Source organism: Pseudorasbora parva, chromosome 25 (assembly GCF_024679245.1).
Source record: "Pseudorasbora parva isolate DD20220531a chromosome 25, ASM2467924v1, whole genome shotgun sequence".
NCBI classification, from domain to species: domain Eukaryota; kingdom Metazoa; phylum Chordata; class Actinopteri; order Cypriniformes; family Gobionidae; genus Pseudorasbora; species Pseudorasbora parva.
The window spans coordinates 21,764,546-21,788,117 of NC_090196.1; the positions used below are offsets into that span (position 1 = coordinate 21,764,546).

General features: G+C 38.7%; 1 protein-coding gene across 6 annotated transcripts in view; it reads right to left on the reverse strand.

The window, feature by feature from the left end:
• spon1b (spondin 1b) overlaps window positions 1-23,572 on the reverse strand; it is a 78,629-nt gene that overhangs the window by 11,745 nt on the left and 43,312 nt on the right. For all 6 annotated transcript variants that reach the window (XM_067436074.1, XM_067436071.1, XM_067436073.1 and 3 more), the window contains exons 7-9: window positions 6,030-6,094; window positions 2,696-2,897; window positions 471-611 (exon numbers count right to left, since the gene is read on the reverse strand). In XM_067436074.1, the coding sequence (XP_067292175.1) occupies window positions 471-611; window positions 2,696-2,897; window positions 6,030-6,094 (408 nt within the window). The remainder of the gene's footprint in view (window positions 1-470; window positions 612-2,695; window positions 2,898-6,029; window positions 6,095-23,572) is intronic.

Below are 23,572 nucleotides of genomic sequence, written 5' to 3' on the forward strand. Positions count from 1 at the left end.
TTAAACTGTGATAAAACATTTTTTTCAGGATTCTGGTGAATAGAAAGTTTGAAAGAATAGCATTTATTTGTGAACCAATCTACAAAATTTTAATTTAATTTTTGATAATTTCAATGCACCCTTGCTGAAAAAAAAGTATTACTTTTAAAAAAGTCGGATTTACTACAGATTAGATAATGCAACCTGCTGACCATTACATTGTAAAGTACATGGTACAAGCTGATTGGTTCCTGTTCTGTAGCCAATGAGCTTGCTGCGCAACATTTAAATAGTTGGCCAGGTTGCAGCAGTGCGCTGTCAGGAATTCCTCTGAAACCCTCCACCCTCCCCAGCTCCACCTGTATAGATCTGTTACAGATCATTTGTGCAGGTGAAATACAGTAACACTGCCATATCAATAACTTTCTAAGAGTCATGATAAAACAATAATTATAAACTAAAAAAACGAACATGTTAGCTTTTAAAATCACCTTTCTTGCGATTCTCTCCACTACCACTCGGGCGAGGGGTGCCATGGGGCCACCGGAGGGGTCATAAAAGGGACTCTGTGGGTGATCCAAACTGGTGAGGGGTCGAATCCGCTCCTGGGGATTGCTGGGTTTATTGGGAGACTTGCATACAAAATATCAAGAGTGTGGGTGACAGGAGAGAGAGGGGAGGAAAGGTGGGAGAAAAAGAGAGTTAGAGTATGTGACTTTTGGATGCCATCTGCCAGGGCCTCCCACCTTTCATCTCCATATGCATCATTCATTCACTCTGTAATGTTCCCCCTATGAGTGATTTATGGCCTTGTTTCCTGCCTCTGCACTTTGGGTCACCTGACAGTTACTTGCGTTCCACTCCAACGCCTTCAGAGAAACGCTGCAAAACAAAGACCAACTGCTGCTCCAACTGTTCGGTTAAGCCGAGTTCAACTTCTAAAGCGGGCTTTTTATTTCTGTCAAGGAACAACTCAGGACTGACTTGTACCAGCAGGGGGCAGCATGTCAAGCATTGGTTCCACTTAGCATTTGGGATGTGCAAAGGCTCAATACTGTTCCACTGAAGGGCTGAAGGACTCGAGTAAATATTAAGATGTTATTGACACTAGAAGCAACATAGGACACAGTGAAGAAACTGCCTTATTTGCACACTCTTTTTTTCTTTGCTGGATTTATTTATTTAACTAGTGTAGCCTTGGATTATGTATATTCATAAGCAGTAAACTGAAAATATGTGCTACAAAGTAGCTTTTTGCTTTGCTTTTGCTTATATAAAAAATTAATTTCCACATTAAACCTTCAGGGCAAAACAAAATATTATTCCATCATAATTAAGGCTGTCACAGTTAATGTGTTAATGCATGTGATTAAACATTTGAACACATTTTCTATGCCATTAAAGCTTTTATTTAATTTGACATTATAACCTTCATTCTGTTATGTGTAACTTCTAAACACCTGATCATAAACTTAAGAGCTGATTGGAACTAATCAGTGCAAACCTTTTTAATCATATTTTATATATATATTTAAAAATGTTACTTATTATTATTTTAATTACACACACAAACATCATTGCAAATGTCGAACAATGTAATCATGAAATGTGTTATTATTTATTATTATTATTATTATTATTATTATTATTATATTTCATTATTTAATTATCAGGCATTTGCATTTCCCTGTTTGCATAATCTGTTTGTGCAAGTATGATGACAGCACTGTTGCAAAAATGTATGCAGAATGTAAATTTGTATTTAAAGGTGCCCTAGAATGAGTTGAAACTATGTTAAATTGTTCTCTGATATCTACATAGAGGGTATGTGGCTAATTTAAGGGCAAAAGTTGTCCAGATACAGTTTCACAGGTCCATTTACAACCCTAGAAATATTCACTAGGATGTAATCCTCTGTTTTTGCCTTATTTGGAAGACTCATTAAAATTAAATTAGAACTCTGCTCTGATTGGCTTATTTCAGCAGCTAACAGCTCACAGCAGTTCAGTTGTTCAGTGAAGCGGCTCGTGAGTCCTGACAGAACACAGACCGACTAAATGACACTTTAAGCAGAACATCTCGAATGGAGATTGCTATAATACAGCCGACTTGTTTATTGGTGTTTTCAGATCATCCGCGTGCGCTTGTACATGTTTAGATAAAACACTGGATAGTATACGTGTTCTTTTCACAGAAAAGCTCTTTTTGGGGGATTTAAATTACTGAAATCTGGCAACCACAAGCAGGAACGCTATTACTTCCCTCAGACAAAACCAAAACCACTCGTCTTTTTTCGTCAACGATATTGCATATTTATATAACGTTAGTCACAATGTAGGCTACACACTACAACTTCTATTTTCGTGGTGTTTTTCATGCACGAGATTTACATATGAAGTAGGAGGCAATGATGTTTGAGACTCACAGTATGTGATGTCCATGTACTGAACTCTTATTATTTCATTATGGCAAGGTTAATTCAATTTTTTATTCTAGGGCACCTTTAATTTTAACTATCTTGAATTCTTGTCATACAAAAATTTGTTAAAATCAAGATCTCCATTAACATACAGTAGAACAGATGCGATGTATCCCTTTGATTGCTTATCCAACTATCCACAATTATCCAGAATGACTCTGGTTGACCAGCTGAATATGGACTGCATCTCACGGTATGTTCTAAATGTGATGATGTAATCACTTTATAAAGGCTGACCTCATAAGTGACCCCGCTGTCAGTACCGGCATCCCACGGCACCAGATCCTTCACCATTCTCTGGACCCAGCCGCAATCCCTGGTGCAAAGGTCCTCCCCAGACAATCCCACGTTCCAGTCAGGGCTGGGGCCCAACATGGTCAGGAATGACATGAGATGACGGACTCGATCCACCGAGAACTCTGCCGAGGGGGCGGCACGCCTGAGAGGAGATGAGGGAAAGGTGAAGCCGGATGAAAATAAAATTGTTGTTTCAAAGGATGGACTGTACACAAACATGCCACTTACAAGAAGCCTGTGTCATGGATTATTCGCTAAGGCATAATTTGTTAGAATCCATGCAGATGGTAATTAATCAAACTAATTGCCCTGATAACAAACTATCACCAAAGCAACTGTTGCCGTTTGAGCGGAGCAGGCTGCGCGTTTGAAGATGTTACTTGGATCTATTGATTAACACAAATATTCATCATGAAACCAGCACCTTATGACTCTCATAGCCCACATTTAAGAGCAGAAGAAAGAGAACCATGCGCTCCAGGCAGATGAGAATTAAACTCAAGTCTGCCAAAAGACATGAAGAATGACTGCAAAAATAAGTAAATAAAATCAAAGGATGATTGGGGTAAGCTTAGGCACAACCGTTGATACTCGATCGAGACGACTATAATATAATCGCATACTGAGAACTTATATTACATGTAAGATTAAATAAATTAAACCCTACTATCTGTGTTTTAAATACAGCAAGCGTCAAGGTACTTTATTTCACTGTATGTTCAAATGTCATTTTGGGGTGGGGTGACTCTGTTGGGGTGAATGTTTCTTTGTTTACTTCTCCATTTCATCTAAGGCAACATCAGTCCTGGAGGGCCACTGTCTCGCAGAGTTTAACTCCGAACCTGATAAAAACTCACCTGCTTGTAGCTTTCTAGTAATCCTGAACCTGAAGCCCAGTACTGTGTAGCTAAGTATCCAAGCAGACAGTTGCTCTCTGTCTATTAAAGAAAGAAAGGTGAACTTATGTCTATTTCAAACATAGTTTAATTGTATGGTGCCCGTAAAGGGACATGGTGGTGGGAAAAAAATGAGATGGGAGAATTGTTGCGTTTGCTTGAGGAAAAATTATTTGTCAATGCTTTTGCATTCTCTCGAGAACCCGAGAAACTGCGTTCGTTCGCAGAACTTTTTGAGCTCTTTGAAAGTGAATGCAAAGTTTCTCAGGGGAACGCAAAGGTTTTGCAAGGGAAGGCAACGTTTCTTAGGGAGAAGCAAAATTTTTCAGGAGAAAAAGCATTGAAATATTATTTCCTCCATTTCATATTGTTTTCCTGTACCATGTCCCTTTAGGGGCTCCGTACTATTGCACTATGTTGGAAGAATGTTAGTTGCCTTTCCCTTGGATTATGGCTGAAAGACTTAAATGTAGGAAGGAAGAAAGTATCTGAATTTTATGATATCTGGGAGGTGTTTTTGGACTGTGTTCAAGATGAGATATTGAGAGGCTCTGGAAATGTTCAGCATATGTTCAACTAGTACGAGGAATGTATGATATAAATGGTCATACGTTTATGCCTATCAAATTAGCTGTATTTTTTATAGTGCTTTTTACAATACATGTTTAAAGGAACTCAACAGGAAAATAATTATTCAATAATCCATAAATGATAATTCAGCAATATATATGCCCATTGTCCTAATATTGTGTTGATCCCCTATTTGCTGCCAAAATAGCCCTGACCTGTCGAGGCATGGACTTCACTTGACCCATGAAGGTGTTCTCTGGTATCTGGCACCAAGATATTAGCAGCAGATCCTTTGAGGTGGGGCTTCCATGGATTAGACTTGTTTGTTCAGCACATCCCACAGATGCTCGAATGGAGATACGGAGAATTTAGAGGCCAAGACAACATCTCAAACTCGTTATTGTGCTTCTCAAACCATTCCTGAACCATTTTTGCTTTTTGGAGGGAGCATTATCCTGCCACAGCCACCAGGGAATACTGTTTCCATGAAAGGGTCTATGGTCTGCAACAATGCTTAGGTAGTTGGTACGTGTCCAAGTAACATCCACACTGCCTCCATTGGCTTGCCTTCTTCCCATAGTGCATCCTTGTGCCATGTATTCCCCAGGTAAGGAACGCACACAGACCCAGCCATCAACGTGATGTAAAAGAAAATGTGATTTATCAGACCAGGCCACCTTCTTCCATTGCTCCGTGGTCCAGTTCTGATGCTCATATGCCCACTGTGGGTACTCTCAATGATAGACAGGGGTCAGCATGGGCACCCTGACTGGTCCATGGTTATACAGCCTCATACACAACAAACTACGGTGCACTGTGAATTCTGACACCTTTCAGAACCAGTGTTAACTTCTTGAGTAATTTGAACTACAGTAGCTCGTCCACACGGGCCAGCCTTCGATGAACCTTGGCCGCCCATGACCCTGTCGCCGGTTCACCACTGTTCCTTCCTTGGACCACTTTTGATAGATACTGAGCACTGCATACCGGGAACACCTCACAAGAGCTGCAGTTTTGTAGATGCTCTGACCCGTCGTCTGTCGTCTAGCCATCACAATTAAGCCCTTATCAAACTTGCAGAAATCTATCCAATTTTTCCTGCTTCTCGCATCAGCTTTAAGGGCAAAATGTTCACTTGCTGCCTAATATATCACACCCACTAACACCTGTATCGGTGTATATATTATTGAGTTTAACAGTTCATCAAGATATGTATACAAAAAGAGAGCTGAGGTAAGAAAGTTATGGAACACCACAGTGTGCCCTATTGGTGGAAAGTGCCTTGTACATTTGACTTATAGTTAGAAATAATTAGCATCTGCCATTCCATTCCCTCTTCATGGGGTAAATTGGCTGCGGTAATTGACAGTCTGATGTTAAAATAGGTCAAGAGAATGTCCTGATGTATTGGAGCTGGAGGGAGGCCATTAACCTCAATCGCAAAAGCACCGCGGGGGAAATGCTACTCTCATCAAAAACGGAAGCCTTCGCTAAACAAAACCGCACATAAAATATTAACCGCCTCGTTAGTGAGCGGGAAAGAAACATCTACATACCCAGCAGGTGCTGAAGAGAGTTTTTTTTCATGAACCAGACCTTGTTGTTTTCCACTAAAAAATACTCACCCAGGAGAGAGAAGATAACGGAAAGATTTGGAAACGTACACTGCCATACACTAAGTAACACTTTTTTATATTTTATCATATGGGCTAATGCAATAACATTCCTACATTTTAAGAGTGGCTAAAGTGTCAAATTGTTGGTTGCCTTGGTATATATGTAAAAGTACAAAAGAGATACAAACTTACACATTAAGAGGCTGCCAGGCGGGCCACTGGGCTTTGGTTTTGATAACTGTCAAAACATCATCACCCTGAGAGAGACAGACGGAGAGAAACAGACAGAAAAAGAGAATTTGAATTTTTATTGCTTCCTATATATAGAACGACAAGTGTGCTGAGACAAAACAGCAAGGATTTTGTGTTCTACTTTCTTCAATTTGTCTATTCCACCACTACGAAAAGAAAGTGTTCTTTTCCATGCTTTATTCCCCCCCTAAACCTCTGAAAATATTATATTCATGACAATACTTCACTTCTGGTTGTGTTTAAGATTTCTGCTATTGATCCATTTGTTGTTGTTGTTATGTGATACCTAGACTCAAGGGGAAAAAGACAGCATGCTTTAACAATACTTTATTGAGAACCAAAAGAAACAGCGACAATAAAACCTCATTAGTAAAGAAAAGTCAAAGACACAAAAAAAGTAAGAGAGCGTGATTGAGACAAAAGCAACAGACAGAGATCGACAGGCACAGAAAGAGTAAGAAAGGCAAGCCCTGTACGTATTCATCAGGGGATGCTAGAGGCTGGAAGAAGTGTCTGACGATCTGTTCCAACATTCAGACAGGATCCTGAAGGTACCAGTTACCGCTGACAGTTTCAGGTACAATACTCAAGCATAATGGAGCTTGTGCCATATCGGTTCATTATGTAGACCTCTGTCTGATACTGCACCGCACACTGAGAGAGCGTTTAGTTTAAAGGGGCCCTATTATGCTTTTTCACTCTTTCAACTTTAGTTAGAGTGTAATGTAGCTGTTTGAGCATAAAAAAGATCTGCAAGGTTACAAAGCTCAAAGTCTACTCCAAAGGGAGATTTTTTTATAACAGAATCCACTTTCCAAGAACTACAACAAATGACTTGTTTGTGTACGGAATACGCACACAGGGTCGAGGTCTGGTTGAGCTACGGCTATGTCAGAGACACTAACCCGTTTCCAAAACTCATTTGTTTGACCTTCCTAAATTATTTTTAACACTGTTCCTGAACATTAAAACCTCAACATTTATCTGTTTGCTGCACATTTTACAGAGAGTACAGCGATGGCTATGCACAAAAGCTTCTCCTGTAATTGAGCAATTCCTATCAGGACAATCTGTTGTTTGTGGATCACAAATTGTAAGTATGACTTATTATTAGGGCCCAAGCCCTGAAAAGGGCATAAAGCCCTGTTGTTCTTCTAAGGACAATTTAGTTTTTTCAAATATTCGGGCACATTTGGGGCCCTTATCATGCTGGAAAACTCTTAAAATTTTGCACACACATCTGGAATCTGCGGCCATCAGGGCCGGACCAAAGCTGGTACCCGGGTGTGGCAGGGGTCTCTAAATTGGGGTCTGAAAAATTGGTCCATATATCAAACACACTTGCATGTAGATGTATGAAACTCGGTACACATATAGAGCTCATCGGGCCGAACAACTTCCGTGCTCTAAGTTATGCGTCAGCCCAACAGGAAGTGAGCTATTATGGGTTGTTCGGAAAACGCATGCTCTGGAAATTAATATACTCCTCCTAGAAATTTCCCCAATCAGTGCCAAACTCGGTCAGCATAAAGTCAAGACATTGAGGATACTAAATTTCGAGTGGATTTTTGATGGTTTGGCCATGGCGAGGAGACAAATTTATTGTGCGAGGCTAATCACATGGATGTGACGATTGTGAGTCAAAGTTATAGCGCCACCAACTGGCAGCAGGAAGTGTGTCACTTTCAAAATGCTTTGAAATCACCATCTTATTTTTACCCGATTTACTTCATCAGTATAATGTAAAAACATAACAGATATAGACAGAAATACACAAGTTTCAAAGTTTAAATATCTTTTGGGGTGTTTTTGAAACTTAGCATGCTTGAAATTGCATGTGTGTGTTTGTGTGTGTGTGTGTGTGTGTGGGCGTGTAATCCCTACGTTATGGGGACAAAATGTCCCCACAAAGATGGCAATATCCGAAATCCTTGTCCTTTTGGGGACATTTTTAGGTCCCCATGAGGAAAACATCTTATAAATCACACAGAATGAGTTTTTTTGAGAAAGTAAAAATGCAGAATGTTTCCTGTGATGGGTAGGTTTGAAGACAGGGGCAGTGTAGGGGGATAGAAAATACGGTTTGTACAGTATGAAATCCATTACGCCTATGGAGAGTCCCCATAAAACATGGAAACACTACATGTGTGTGTGTGTGTGTGTGTTTGTGAGAGAGTCTTTCCTATACATGGGCTTTACAGAAGGTCATGTACTGTGTTTGAAAAGATCACTTTTGACACATGTCTTTAAATTAATTATTTACTGATATAAATCCAATTGATTTAAAAAGGTAATTTCACACGATTTTCTAGTTTATAAGTTGTCTGGCTATCACCAGACCAAGCTCAATTTAAAATTGAACATTGGTCTGGGGAGTCTGCTCTGTATTTTCTACTGAACTAGAGGCGTGATCACTGGCTTGGGCCCGTCATTACTGCTTGCAGCTTGTATTTGTAGTTGTGTTTTCTATTAACAGTTCCAGTTATAAGTTTTATGTTGTTGCTATGATTTAAACAAAGAGCAAAGCTGTTTGGCTACATTTGGCTGCTAGCCAACATTAGTTTTGATATAGTGTTTATAGTGTAAGGCTGTGATCGATTGCTGTTTATATGACATTGTTTTCCGACAAGTATCATAATTAAATGGTGTATAACATTGTATCTAAATGACAAAAAATTGAATAAAGTACCACACTGAAACGTCCTGCTTGTAAAATGCGTGCTTGCAAAGTCCATGCATTAAATCTGTTCTGCACAATCCGCTTGATTGTTAACATTCTTAAATCTGAATCAGTCTTGAATTAGTTTGAAATTGACGCCACAGCTTTACATTTACACCTGAGTAGAGCTTGCGGTTATGAAGGGGCGGGACATTTCCAGAGCACGTGCTAAGCGGTGCCAATCACAACATACTAGGCCAGCTAACCAACGAACCGAAAACGGAAACCCATCTTCTGTCACTATAGCAATGACAGGTGTGTTGTTTTTTTCACGCTTTGTAAATAAGTATATAAATACAAAATATGATAAACCATGTAAATTACTGTGGTATAAATTACTGTACCAGTAAGCTAGATTCGTATGACACAAGTCAGACATGAAGTTTGTGTAGAGCATTTTCTGAAATGGCAGATAAGGATTTCAGGATTGCAGGTTTGGGAACGGATGAAACTGTACATCGCCAAGCCTTCCTGGATACCTGCTGTCTGCGTTGCAAGTCCCACACGAGCATATTTTTACAATTTTTCATGTTAAAAACGACTTCAGTCTACTAAGCGTGGTGGTTTGTTTGTCGGACAAATGGCTGATAACACAATAAAGCAGAAATGTATTGTCAACTGTGTTCTGTAATTTATCAATAAAATAGCTAAGTAACTTTAAAGTTCTAGCATATATTTCTTAGAAACTAAAACCCCCAACTTAAGTATAAGTAGAGAGACACTGCCATGAATTCATTTACACCCATTCGCTCTCTCACTAATGCATTTCTTATAAATGTAATCTTTAGGTCTACTGTGCTACTTTTTCTGAATATATCTGATTTAGAACGAGCAGGAATCTGTGAGAAATATAATGACCCAAAAACAAAACTGAAAAAATAAGCTGTTATGTAGGAGCAATAGCCTTAATAACGTAGGAGCTGTATAGAAGAAATGTATTTCAATTAATCATAAAATGGCCCTGATATGGCACTAGACATTAAGAAATTATGTTAATGTCAAATATGTATCACTGACAACAGTAGTCCGGCCAGGATTTTGTCATTTAAAAGTTGTTGTTGCAGCCCTCAACTGATGTTGACATGTTGTGTTGTGGCCTTAAGCTCCACCCTCCACCTATCGACCAATCATGAAGTCAGTAGTGTTTTCGGCATCTGGGTTGCCAGATCTGCTCTAGTTACCTCAGCTGCAGATACAAACGTTCCTGCTGATACTGCAGCCTATCTGGCAACCTCGAGTCAGGGGGAGGGGGAGGGGGATACACCACTCTACAGTCATTTGAAAGTGATTGCAGTACCAGTTTTGGCCACAATTTTACATACACTTCCTTTAATTGTGGGAAGCGCTGTAAAATGCCATAACCCATGTTCAAGCTCAAGGTTCAGGCTTATTTGTTTATTAATGACATCATCAGTGACTAGCCAATGTCGATTTGACTTTCATCATATAAATGTTGCCTTAAAAAATCTGAAGTCTGAAGAGCTTTTGTGAGGACATTCGTAATGACAGGCCACTGTGCAACAAATACCATTCAGCATATAATTCATGCTTGCTCAGGTTTGTCAAAAGGCACTGAATATGGCCCCTGAAGTGTTTTTGAGACCCCTGACTTAACCTCAATTTATAGGCAGCAGGCGACCCGTCATTACAAATGTGCTCACAAAAACTCTTCCGTCAGATCAATGAAAGTGAGACTACTGAAAAATTAACATGCTGGTGGCAAACGCTCTTTTGATGCAGAGCTGAGTGAGGAAAGTATCCACACTCACAGTTTGCCGCCCAACATCAAACAGACGTACAAAGTGAGTTTGTAAATTCCTAATGGCCTGCGTGAATTACATTAACGCAAAGACAACCGATACAAAGCAGCATAAAATCAATATTCACTTGGTTACTCATTGCTTATTGGATCGTTTCATGCAGATTTACTTTGGGAATTTAAAAACAGCCATCAGTTTAGGTCAAGTGCACTAAAAGTAAATTTGCTGTTACTGCATTTATCCTTAGAAATAGCACACACGGGCCACACAGGTCAACAAAGACATATTGTTGTGCATTTAACTTCTATATTTATCGACGCACTAACTGGTTCAACAATAGACCCACTTTGCAACAGAAATGTAATACTGCTACCAAACAAAGATCTCTGGAAGAAGTAAGAGTGTGAAGCTGCCTCCAAGACTTCGTTCTGGCATTGTTGGCATTTTTGTGAGAAATACACAGCTGCCTTGAAGTAATTAAGCAATTAATCTGCTAATTGGCCAGATTGATGAATATATTTCAAAGAGGCAGATGGTGCTGCACATGCTTGAGGATACTGATTTATGGTCCACAACTCTGGAAGTTTCTTTCGTATTCGAAACCAAAAAGAAATACATGAAATGAAATGGGCCAAATGGACTTCGCTTCTGCTTATTCTGTGGATTTATCAAGTGCACTTAGGTTGACAACCTGGGAGAGAAATCTCAAAGGAAATCGCCAAACCGCTGAACCAAAAAACAAACCGGTCCAGTGCTCTGAACATGACCATCGATTGTGGTGCAAAATAATAATAATAATACATCTGGGCCAGAAACTTCTTCTGAAGCTTTTTGACCTCCTTGCGGGTTTTAAGGAGGGATGTACCAGAGATGCTTCAAGAAAACAGAAAGACATTTTGCTCAAGGCTGACTGGCGATTTTTCAACCTTTGAGAGTGTTAGAGCTCCCTAAAGGCTCCCGTCTGAACACGTCTGTCTCCAGTTCAACTTTTATCACGTTGAGGGAAGTGCACTTTTGGTTTTGCTTTGGTGTTTTGGTCACAAACGTATTCTCTATTCTTCTAACCTTGCATTTACATACAGGTCACAAGCATTGGCCAGGTGTTTGTTTTGCGGATCCTGTGTACAGCTGTATGAATGCTAATGACAATATACATTTGCAGTGTTTAAAGGGACAGTTCACCCAAAATTCGGTCGCCATTTACTCACCCTTATTTCTAAATTGTCTTTAAAATGAAAGTCAATGGGCTACAAAACAACTCTGGAGACACTTCCACATTTGAGAAATTTTTGGGCTTCAATAACTTTCAGACTAGTGCAAGAAAACATCCAAAATCCACATCCAAGTGTTTATTTTATTACACTTCATCTATTTGCGACTGTAGATTTCAAATTACAATACATAAATATTTAAAGGCCGTTGTCAGAAATCTCAACTTCAGTAGCAAACCAGTAGCAAGTTTTATTCCTATCTCTGAAGGTTTTTACACAAGGGCATTCGCATTATTTATTTAACGTTTTATTCCTAAAAATATGGTGAACATTTTTGAAAGTATTTTTAGATTTATGCAGTGATAAAAAGAGATATCCCAAATATCCCCTCTATAAAAAAACCTTTAACTCTAATGTGTCAACAAAATAAACAAGAATTTTGAACATAACTTTATCTGATGCTCAGATTTAATTACACAATGCTCCATTTGCATATTTAAACAAAACATTTAAAAAACACTTGTAAATGTGAAACAATTGAGTTAATAATCAACTGGGGAAAGTACGGTGATAAAAAAATCTGTAGTCTCTTGCTTGAAATTTCTCAGGATGTCGGATAAGAAGGACAACTGTTGACTTTAATTTGCACACAGTGAATTTGCTTGTGGGCCATCCTTGCTGTGCAGCAAATGAGAACTGTGTCACTCCGGGTCCCAGGCTGCTGTTTCTGAAAACGGGTTTTACACTTCACAGGCTGTTGCCACAAACTGACCCCGACCAAATTGCTGGGGGGGATGGTGCGAGACAGAAGAGGAGAGGAACAAAGGATGAGAGGTAGAGGAGTGTGACTGCTGAGAAGCCAAAGGGTCTCAGAGGGATGTTGGAGAAATGCCTTGGGTAAGGTCATATACACCATTCTATTTCTCCAGGCTTTAAAAGAGTCTCATATAAGCACACGACACAACCGACTGACAAGGCATGATGCTCACATATTACCATCGCCTGCTTCTGAATGGCCGTAAATGGAGAAAGAAGCCTTTTGGCCCATAATGGAATAGTTACGGCATCTGAGTCAATGATAATAGGATAAAGAAAATGGAAAATTGCTTAAAATGATATGTCAAGAACACACACATATTTTAGTTTTTCTCTAAATATAAAACCAATATGAATGCAAAGAGTATATATATATATATATATATATCATCTTTCAAGGTAGATTTTTTCATTCAGTAGATTTCATTAGATTTATAAAAATAACCTTGCCTTCTTTTTATTTATAATATTTCATGTTCATTTTATATAAATAAATATATTTATTTTGGTTTGAATTTGAAATAATTACATTATATGATTAAAAAATATCTAATGATATTTTTCATCATTATAATATCATATTTGTTGTATCACCGTTAAATTATCAAAGTAAAATATCAAAATAAATTTGAATTCAGAAATTAAAATCACGTTCATCATAGATGTGTTTTTTATGTTATTATATCATACAAGTTATTTATGTATAAACTGCAGTTTTTTAGTTGTCACCCAAAAATTCTGACTTTAAACCCCCCTAAAATATAATAATTTATTTTAATGGAACAATTAAAATCATGTTCATAATAGAAGATGTGTATCATGTTATATTATTTACAAATTGCATTTTTTTTTGCATTTTTGAAAACAAAAAAGAGTCATGTCATTGATCTACCAGCTAACCAGACCATGCTACACACATACAGAAATGAGAGTAGATGGAGAGTGACAATGAAAAATATTGAGTTTTCTGGAAGTGCTATTCATTTGGCAAACTGCAATTACCAGTCGCCCAGAGCTAGGCAAGCGTGTACTGAAGTTCTCTGAATCACTTTTTCCAATCTACACCACTTCTTTCAGAGTCATTGCTACTTATCACCCAATAACCTCCATTCAGAATAATCCTTCAACAGTCCTAGTACATTACCGGCACTTTTGTGTTGCCTTTTATTTCTGAATCATCTGTAATCTTGACCTTGATCGAACCATTGTGCCCTGTGCTGCCAGTGACCGCAATTCCCGCAGGACGTGTCCATCAGCTGCTGCCCGAACGAGTGCGGCGGGTGGCAGTAATTGAGTTGTGCTCAGAGAGGTGTCAGTCAGAGCTAACAACTCAGCCTCACACTTGCAAGGCTTCTGCACTATTTATTTTCACATCTAAATGATTTCAGCCATAAAGAGTTCTTAGCAAAGAGGTTCTCGATCAGGCATAACATGGCTGCATTTACACTCCAGGTCTTGATGCACAATTCCGATTTGGTGACTATATTCAAGTTTTTTGACGACCCGCTTACATCATCTTTTCAAAAGCGACCCGTATCCGATATTTGCATTTACACTGTACACTGGCAAAATAGCCCAAGACGTTCTTAACCGGTGAAAGGAAGTAAAACGTTGCGATATGCAATGGACGCAGACAAACTGATTGCACAATGTTTTGCTGTCTGCACTGTTTCACACATCTTTAAAGGTGTAAAGTTTCACACATTTTTGTTTCACAACAAAACCCGCCCAATTGCAACTCAAAACTGTGTTAAAGTAGCCCAATTCCGCGGACTTGGCAACATTGGATCGCAGTTTGTGTCCGCATTTACTGGAGAATATCCGATTTGACCGCTTACATGGCAGACGCAAATGCACGCATCTGAATCATATCGGATTTATTCCCACATATGAGTGAGGCCTGAATCCAATCTGAGGATATCGGAATTCATGCGTTTTTTTACTGCTTACCCGTTCACATGTCATATCCGATCTGTGCCACATGAGAGGAAAAAAATCGGAATTGGGTCACTTGAACCATGCGGTGTAAATGGGGCCATTATGACGCCTTCCTAATATTCGAGTTGGTCCCCTATTTGGAAGGTGTGCTATGGTATCTGGAACCAAGATGTTAGCAGCCGATCCTTTTAAGTCTTGTAAGTTGTGAGGTGGGGTCTCTGTGGAGCGAACTTGTTTGTTCAGTGTAACAGAGGCCAGCTAGTAGTAGTTGCTGTGCGAGTAAAACCTCACTCCTCTGACCTCAAGAGACGCTCTAGCAAGAGGTTGCGGCCTTTAGCCTCCTTGTTAGAGCGTCCGACTCTCATGCTGGCGGACCCGGGTTCGAGTCCTGGTCCGAACAGAAGGGGTTACATTGGTGCCGTGACCCGGATGGGAGTGTTCTGACGTGCCCACTGTTGGCGCTTTTGGAGGTGGACAGGGGTCAGCATGGGCACCCTGACTGGTCTGCAGCTATGGAGCCCCATACGCAACAAACTGTAATGCACTGTGTATTCTGATACCTTTCTATCAGAACCAGCATTAACTTCTTGAGCAATTTGAATTACAGTAGCTCGTCTGCCAGCCTTCGCTCTATACGTGCATCAATGAGCTTTGGCCACCCATGAACCTGTCACTGGTTCACCACTGTTCCTTCCTTGGACCACTTTTGATAGATACTGAGCACAGCAGACACAGACCACACAAGAGCTGCAGTTTTGGAGATGTTCTGAGACATCTACCATCACAATTAGGCCCTTGTCAAACTTGCTCAAATCCTTAAACTTGCACATTTTTTTCTGCTTGTAACAGATCAAGTTTGAGTACAAAATGTTCACTTGCTGGCTCAAAAGCTAACATGATAATTTTAACAATAAACAATTTTAGACTATATTTTGTATTTTTCTTGGTGAATTACTTCAAAAGTTTTAAAATAATAGCATTAGCAACACATGGCATATAGAGGACCTCAAAACTATTTGGTCAGCCCCAAACATTCTTGTAAAAACTAAAGACCAAGGCTTTATTTAATTGGAAGCTGTCCTTGGATATATATAAAAACACTTATTTTCCTATAGTTTGGCATTGTTAAAATATATGAATAATTTTGGGCTGTCTTTTTGGCACACATTATTTTTAATTGGCCCTACTCAAGAAGTCTCTCCCTATAGGCTATTGTTCACAAATTCACAATCTTCTGTATGGATCTGCTGAAAGGTGCATGATTTCACACTAGGGCAAAAAGTTCTTTTAAGTCCATTAAACAAAGGCTCACTTAATCAGCAACAGATCTGGAATTGTTTAAAAGAAGAGAAAAGTTTAATGAGAATGCTATTCTCTGTAACTTTGCTGGTTAATGACTTTCAAAATCGAGATAAGGCTAAATCGATACCAAAGACTTGCACTGTAAGAAATACTAAAAATAAAGATGTGATACTGAGTCATGATGAATTGGTCCAAACTAAACTGAAGATTATCGATTGTCTGGACTAAGTATCAGGAGTATGTGGCAAAAATCTCTCAATTAATACCATAAACTATACAGGGAGTTAACTTTTTGAATTGCATAATTATGTTTCTACTTGTTTTTTGGATTTTTAAATACTTAAATGTTGGCTGTCATAAAAACATGAGGGTTTTATTCAAACAGGTTAAGTAAAATATGAACATGCAGCAGAGTGCATATATTTATCATAATAATCCCCTATAGAGTAATTTTTTCTAGATGACTAATGAGATATTATGAGTTACTGAAGTCTTTCCATGGTTGAAGAACTGATTTAGCGATGAGACATGATAAGGATGTTGTAAGTGTAATAGTATAATGTAGTATATACACTCACCTAAAGGATTAGTGGAACACCTTTTCAATTTCTTTAATTAATGCAAAAATGCCACAGCTCAAATCATTTCAAATTGGTTTCTTCCACATGACAATGAGTTCACTGTACTAAAATGGCCCCCACAGTTACCAGATCTCAACTCAATAGAGCATCTTTGGGATGTGGTGGAGCGGGAGCTTCGTGCCCTGGATGTGCATCCCAAAAATCTACATCAACTGCCAGACGCTATCCTATCAATATGGGCCAACGTCTCTAAAGAATACTTTCAGCACCTTGTTAAATCAATGCTACGTAGAATTAAGGCAATTCTGAAGGCGAAAGGGGGTCAAACAGTATTAGTATGGTGTTTCTAATAATCCTTTAGGTGAGTGTATGTACATTAAGTTGTACTGTATCTTTCAACATACCTTCTGATATTCATTCATGTTTGTTTTGTGTTGTAACAAGTAGTAAAGCAGAAGAGATGACCAGTTCACGGTGAACTGAGGCAGCTATCAGTCACACCACATTAAACACCATTTATTGTTTGAATTTCATAATAAAATGGGCAGAATTCCAAATCCGAGACTTTGTTTCATATCAGAAATAGCAAAGCTTTTTGCGATTTATTGGGTGGGAGGTACACTTTAAGGTTTTATTCATTAATTGACTGAAAACAGCATAGAATGATTCTTGGGACTTAAAGTCCCCGAGCCTATTGCACAAAACTAGGATAAGGGATTAAGCCGGGATATCTTGGTGATCTTGCCATCTGTATCTGTACGTACCCTGAAGGCACGCTCACACCAAGAACGATAACGAAAGATAACTGTATAAGCGGATAAATTGAGCCAGGATCACCACGATATCCCAGCTGAATCCCTTATCCTAGTTTTGTGCAATAGGCCCCCTGTAAAGCAAGATATTTGTTTCTAAACACTTTATAAATGTTAGAAATGTATTGCTGAAACACAAAGACTGAACTGTACAGTACTGAATTGTGGAGTTATACCATTAAACTGTTTTTTTTACCATTTCTGTGTTCAGGATTTTTTGGGCTGGGCTAAAATGGTGGCCACTGGAATCCTCCCCTAACACTATAATAACAAAATGGCACATTCACATCGGTTCAGCAACTTTCCCTCGAGTGGGAGTAATTTCAGTGCAGAAAGAAAACACGCCCCCAGCGTTTGGGACAAAGAATACTGCTCTTTTCCCCCCCAAGATTTTGATAAGCTATCTACATTTACATCAACATTTTTTTTGGTCTAGGAGGTCAATACATTTTGCTGTGGTGTGACAAACTCAGAACACATTTAATTTTGACTTTACACAGACTTTAAGAATCAAAATTAGCCTGATGTCATCATTCTCAGATTCTAGATAGAATATGAGTCTGATACTGCTCCACTGGGCTGTGATTATGGGGGCGTTTAAACCTCACCAGGAAAGAAAATGGCTCTGCACTCATAGGGATAGCCTTACAACCAATCAGAGCAACGGAGTAAGTGACATATGTTGAGCGATGCATATTTGTCAACAGAACTCAACTGCACGCATGCTGGACAAAGTAGAAAAAGAAGATGAGTGTAAATGATTTTTGCCTGTGTTTTAAAAAGAATTTAAGGATACACAGAGTACTTACCAATGCGATCATCATTTTTGAGAGAAATAGTAAAGGTGAATGCATATACGAATAAGTTCTCCATTTAGGATTAGAACGAATTCAACCCAAGCGCTCTTTGGTGATGTGAAGGCTTACGTTACTGTTGATCATCTGTCCATCATCGTATAAAGCCCGTCCTAACAAACATCTCTGGTATGAGCATAGTTGCTCCACAACAGATTAAAGGGGTGATGAATTAAGAAATCAGCTTTCCCTTGAGCTTTTGATATATAAAAGGTTATGGTAATATAAGATTATCCTGTTAGTTTCAGAGCTAAAAACTTCCTTATTAGTCAAAGAAAAGCTTTTATAGACACCAGGTCCAAAAACAATTGTGTGATTTATCCTGACGTCATCTAGTGGCAAAACATTGCCTCTACAGAATAATAAGCATACAGAAAAATAAAATACAGAAAACTAATTAATTAGCCCTGCCCACAGACTCATCGGATCACCATAGCCAGCCCAGCAGCAATAAACATGCAAAATACGATAGCAAAATATTGTGGAAGAACACAGTCACTGCATAAGTTTCCTTTGGATCCTAATATTAGAAATGTGTAATACTTCATTCATTTTTAATGAAGTTCCAGCTCACGTGGAGAAAACCACACGTATGTTCATCTCAGGTGCTGAATTTGCAGACACGATGTTGTGCCTTCTATATTGGATCCAACAGGAATGGTGCAACAAACTTATGTGAGTAAAACATCTTTTTTATATGTAATAGTTAGTCCCGGGCTATGTGTTTTCCAGATGGGCTACCAAACATATGCCCGTCACCAGAAATAATATCTTGATCTGAAATAATATTCTTGATCTGGGTGCGCGCACGTGTGGGTCTGTGTGTGTGTGTGTGTGTTCGCGGTTATATCCACAGATCGTGCGGGCCCTGTAATACAGAAATATGTTCCAATCGCAGGTGGATGAGAAATAAATCATTGTGTTTGTTTGATAAAGACGTTTACGAGCCCTGTGAATGAGAGATTCATTCCAGTTGCTGCTTTCAAATCCCTCCCTCATGTGAACTGAACTGAGAAGGGGAGCTGAAGCTCATTAAATATGCAAATCTCCTCCAATCCTATATGGGCATTTACTTCCAAGTCTCCAGTGCATCACGCCCATCAAAACCCAGCGTTCAGGAGAGAGCCTCAAAACCAGTGTAGAAAATAGCCTATTACTGCACTTGTTTTTGAATGTACAAACCACACAAACGTCATTAGTTGACCTCAGGCAACAGTATGCATTTTTTTTTTTAAAAAAGCCAGTTCATGGCACCTTTAAGTCCAAACAGAACTTCCCAACCTCAAATGTTGTGGACGGGTCTAAGTCTAAGACGGGTCTAATTGAACTTTACAAAAATTGACCCACCCATAATCTATAGTTCAGTCACGAAACTCTAGAGTGCGCAGGCTGGTAGGTCCTTTGCAGTTTGCAAGAAATCAAATCATTACCGCATGGCACAAGCTCTTTGGCCTCTGCTGATCCTGCAGCCAATGAGAATGCTTGCTCAACATTTAAATAGTCTGGTTCAGTGTATTATATAACTTACCAGTGTGCGATATGCCATGTGACTGAATATCTAAATAAAATCATAACAATAGCGAAAGATAATTTTCATACAGGTGAAGGCACAATTAATTATTCTGACATGAAAGGGATGCCAAGCAACACAAAAACTATTCAGATCAAACGAACGAAAACAAAGCTTGATCGTCCCTTTTTATCAGGCTCAAGAACGCTACATCAAAAGAGCTCATAATTTCATCCAGGGTTGGGGGCCCTTTGTTGCTGCATTTACAGTGGGAGAAGAGTTGACTGTGTTTATGGTAATACCGCTAAAACGCAAGAGGGAACTGAGCTAATAATAACCAACTCTTACTGGATCCCCATCCAGGCTTTAATGTAATCCCGGGAAACGCAAGACAGGAGAAAATGAGACAACATTCAGCCTCTCATTCTCTCACACTGTATAGTGCTGCCTTATGGATTTATGTTAATCCCACAGTACTTCTAAAATAAGACAACAAGACATCATTTATATAACAAATGTATTTTCAAATTCTCTTTTTGGCCATTTTGCATAACAACCTTTCAATCCGGGCCGAGGCGGTCCAGTGGAAAGTCTCCATATAAAATCCTCAGTCGTTCATTCTGTCAGTGATGAAGGAGAGGTGAGGCCAACAGCCGGCAGGCATCGGGAAAATGTCACAACTCACTGGCATTTATAATATCTAAACTATCCCACACAGAACCTTCTTTGACTTTTCTTTAACTTTTAATGTATACGTTTCAAATGGTCTCTTAAAAATAGATTCAGCAACTTGGGCGTTACAGAATAGATTCCATCAGTTCTTCTGTATCGGTGTGTGTTATTTAAAGTCCCAGTATGAATGTTTTCCACAGATTTATAGAATAAATTAAGCTTATTGGTTCATAGGGTTTCAAACTAAAAAAAAAAACATTTTTTAAGACTGTATAACCAATAACTCTGAATAAAAGAAAGATTTTATTTCAACTAACACCATTTTTTAAGCAGACTCTTCCAAGACAAAATCATCTTGGCTATACCCACAATAATTATATAGCTCTAAACTCTTATTGTCTGCCAATCATTTGTTATTTAAGAATTTTTGAGAAACATCTGAGACAAAGTTCATACTTAACTGTCACAACTCTGAGAACTCCATTAAGTCTTCTAAGCTTTGAAAGAGCAACTGCAGAGCTGTAAGATCATCTTCTGAGCATTAGCTGAAAACCACCACTCTACCAGAATATTTGCACAAGAAAGTGCTTTGCTAAGCTTCATTAATCAATGGTTTCGGCCATAAGTGTGCAGAGATATGACTGTCCACACTCAAATTATCTCTCACCCCTGCTGGAAAACAGGGAAAAAATGTTCAGAATTAAAGGTGCCGTAACACTTTACAATAAGGTTTCATTAGTTAACCTTATTAAATGTATTAATTAACATTAAAAATGACCAGAGTACTTAAATAAATAAATAAAAAAATGCCAGCCACCACCAGCGTTTTTGATCATTTTCACAAAAATGTCATGGCCCCCAGAATATTTTGTTGTATGAATATGTGAACATGCAATATATCAAAAGAACAGACCCTCTACTTCTTAACAACTGAAAAACTTTCATTTATTTTAATTTTTTTCATTTAGCCACATTTTGAGCAAAAAGCTGAGAAATTCACATTTTTGTCAGACTGCATCTGCATCGGATTCATAACTATGATCAAAACATACAGGGAGTGCAGAATTATTAGGCAAGTTGTATTTTTGAGGATTAATTTTATTATTGAACAACAACCATGTTCTCAATGAACACAAACTCATTAATATCAAAGCTGAATATTTTTGGAAGTTTTAGTTTTAGCTATTTTAGGGGGGTATCTGTGTGTGCAGGTGACTATTACTGTGCATAATTATTAGGCAACTTAACAAAAAACAAATTTATACCCATTTCAATTATTTATTTTTACCAGTGAAACCAATATAACATCTCAACATTCACAAATATACATTTCTGACATTCAAAAACCAAACAAAAACAAATCAAGTTCTAGTTCAAGTTCAAGAGTTTTATTTGTCACATACACAGTTATACAGAATACAACCGGCAGTGAAATGTAAACATCAACAACAACAACAAATCAGTGACCAATATAGCCACCTTTCTTTGCAAGGACACTCAAAAGCCTGCCATCCATGAATTCTGTCAGTGTTTTGATCTGTTCACCATCAACATTGCGTGCAGCAGCAACCACAGCCTCCCAGACACTGTTCAGAGAGGTGTACTGTTTTCCCTCCTTGTAAATCGCACATTTGATGATGGACCACAGGTTCTCAATGGGGTTCAGATCAGGTGAACAAGGAGGCCATATCATTAGATTTTCTTCTTTTATACCCTTTCTTGCCAGCCACGCTGTGGAGTACTTGGACGCGTGTGATGGAGCATTGTCCTGCATGAAAATCATGTTTTTCTTGAAGGATGCAGACTTCTTCCTGTACCACTGCTTGAAGAAGGTGTCTTCCAGAAACTGGCAGTAGGACTGGGAGTTGAGCTTGACTCCATCCTCAACCCGAAAAGGCCCCACAAGCTCATCTTTGATGATACCAGCCCAAACCAGTACTCCACCTCCACCTTGCTGGCGTCTGAGTCAGACTGGAACTCTCTGCCCTTTACCAATCCAGCCACGGGCCCATCCATCTGGCCCATCAAGACTCACTCTCATTTCATCAGTCCATAAAACCTTAGAAAAATCAGTCTTGAGATATTTCTTGGCCCAGTCTTGACTTTTCAGCTTGTGTGTCTTGTTCAGTGGTGGTCGACTTTCTGCCTTTCTTACCTTGGCCATGTCTCTGAGTATTGCACACCTTGTGCCTTTGGGCACTCCAGTGATGTTGCAGCTCTGAAATATGGCCAAACTGGTGGCAAGTGGCATCTTGGCAGCTGCACGCTTGACTTTTCTCAGTTCACGGGCAGTTATTTTGCGCCTTGGTTTTTCCACACGCTTCTTGCGACCCTGTTGACTATTCTGAATGAAACGCTTGATTGTTCGATGATCACGCTTCAGAAGCTTAGCTATTTTAAGACTGCTGCATCCCTCTGCAATATATCTCACTATTTTTGACTTTTCTGAGCCTGTCAAGTCCTTCTTTTGACCCATTTTGCCAAAGGAAAGGAAGTTGCCTAATAATTATGCACACCTGATATAGGGTGTTGATGTCATTAGACCACACCCCTTCTCATTACAGAGATGCAAATCACCTAATATGCTTAATTGGTAGTAGGCTTTCCAGCCTATACAGCTTGGAGTAAGACAACATGCATAACGAGGATAATGTGGTCAAAATACTCATTTGCCTAATAATTCTGCACTCCCTGTATATGCAGTAAATCAAGTTTGTTTTGTATTTTAGGTTATAGTGCATTAATTAATGTTAACAAACTACTTTTGATTTTAACAATTCATTAGTAAATTTGGAAATGACATTAATGTAGATTAATAAATGCTGTATTGTTCATTATTAATTCATGGTAACTAAAGTAGTTAACTTATTAATCCTTATTGTAAAGTGTTATCGAATAACGTTTCCATTTTTAAGTACATTGTTGTCATGTTAACGCACCCCCCCCCATTTTTTTTTTTTTTTGCTAAAACATTACCATAATCTAACAAGTAGTTTAAGCACAGTATCAAAATGTGTCACATTGCTAATCACCAAGTCTTTTTGTAGAGTGGACAATCAGCTATAAATAGGTGATATGCCTATATATATTGACTAGAAATACATTATGAAAAAAAAAAAAAAAAAAAAAAAAAAAAACAGAGGTAAAACTAATTTCCTCTCTTTTTGCTTTGGAAGCATTGCCTTCAAAAGGGTTTCTGGATGAATGAGATCATAGTATAAAGGTCATTCTAAGCCTTTACTTGTGCAATTTACTATAGCATCATTGCGTTAAAAAAGGTGAAAAACGGAAGAGGGTTAGTGCAAAGC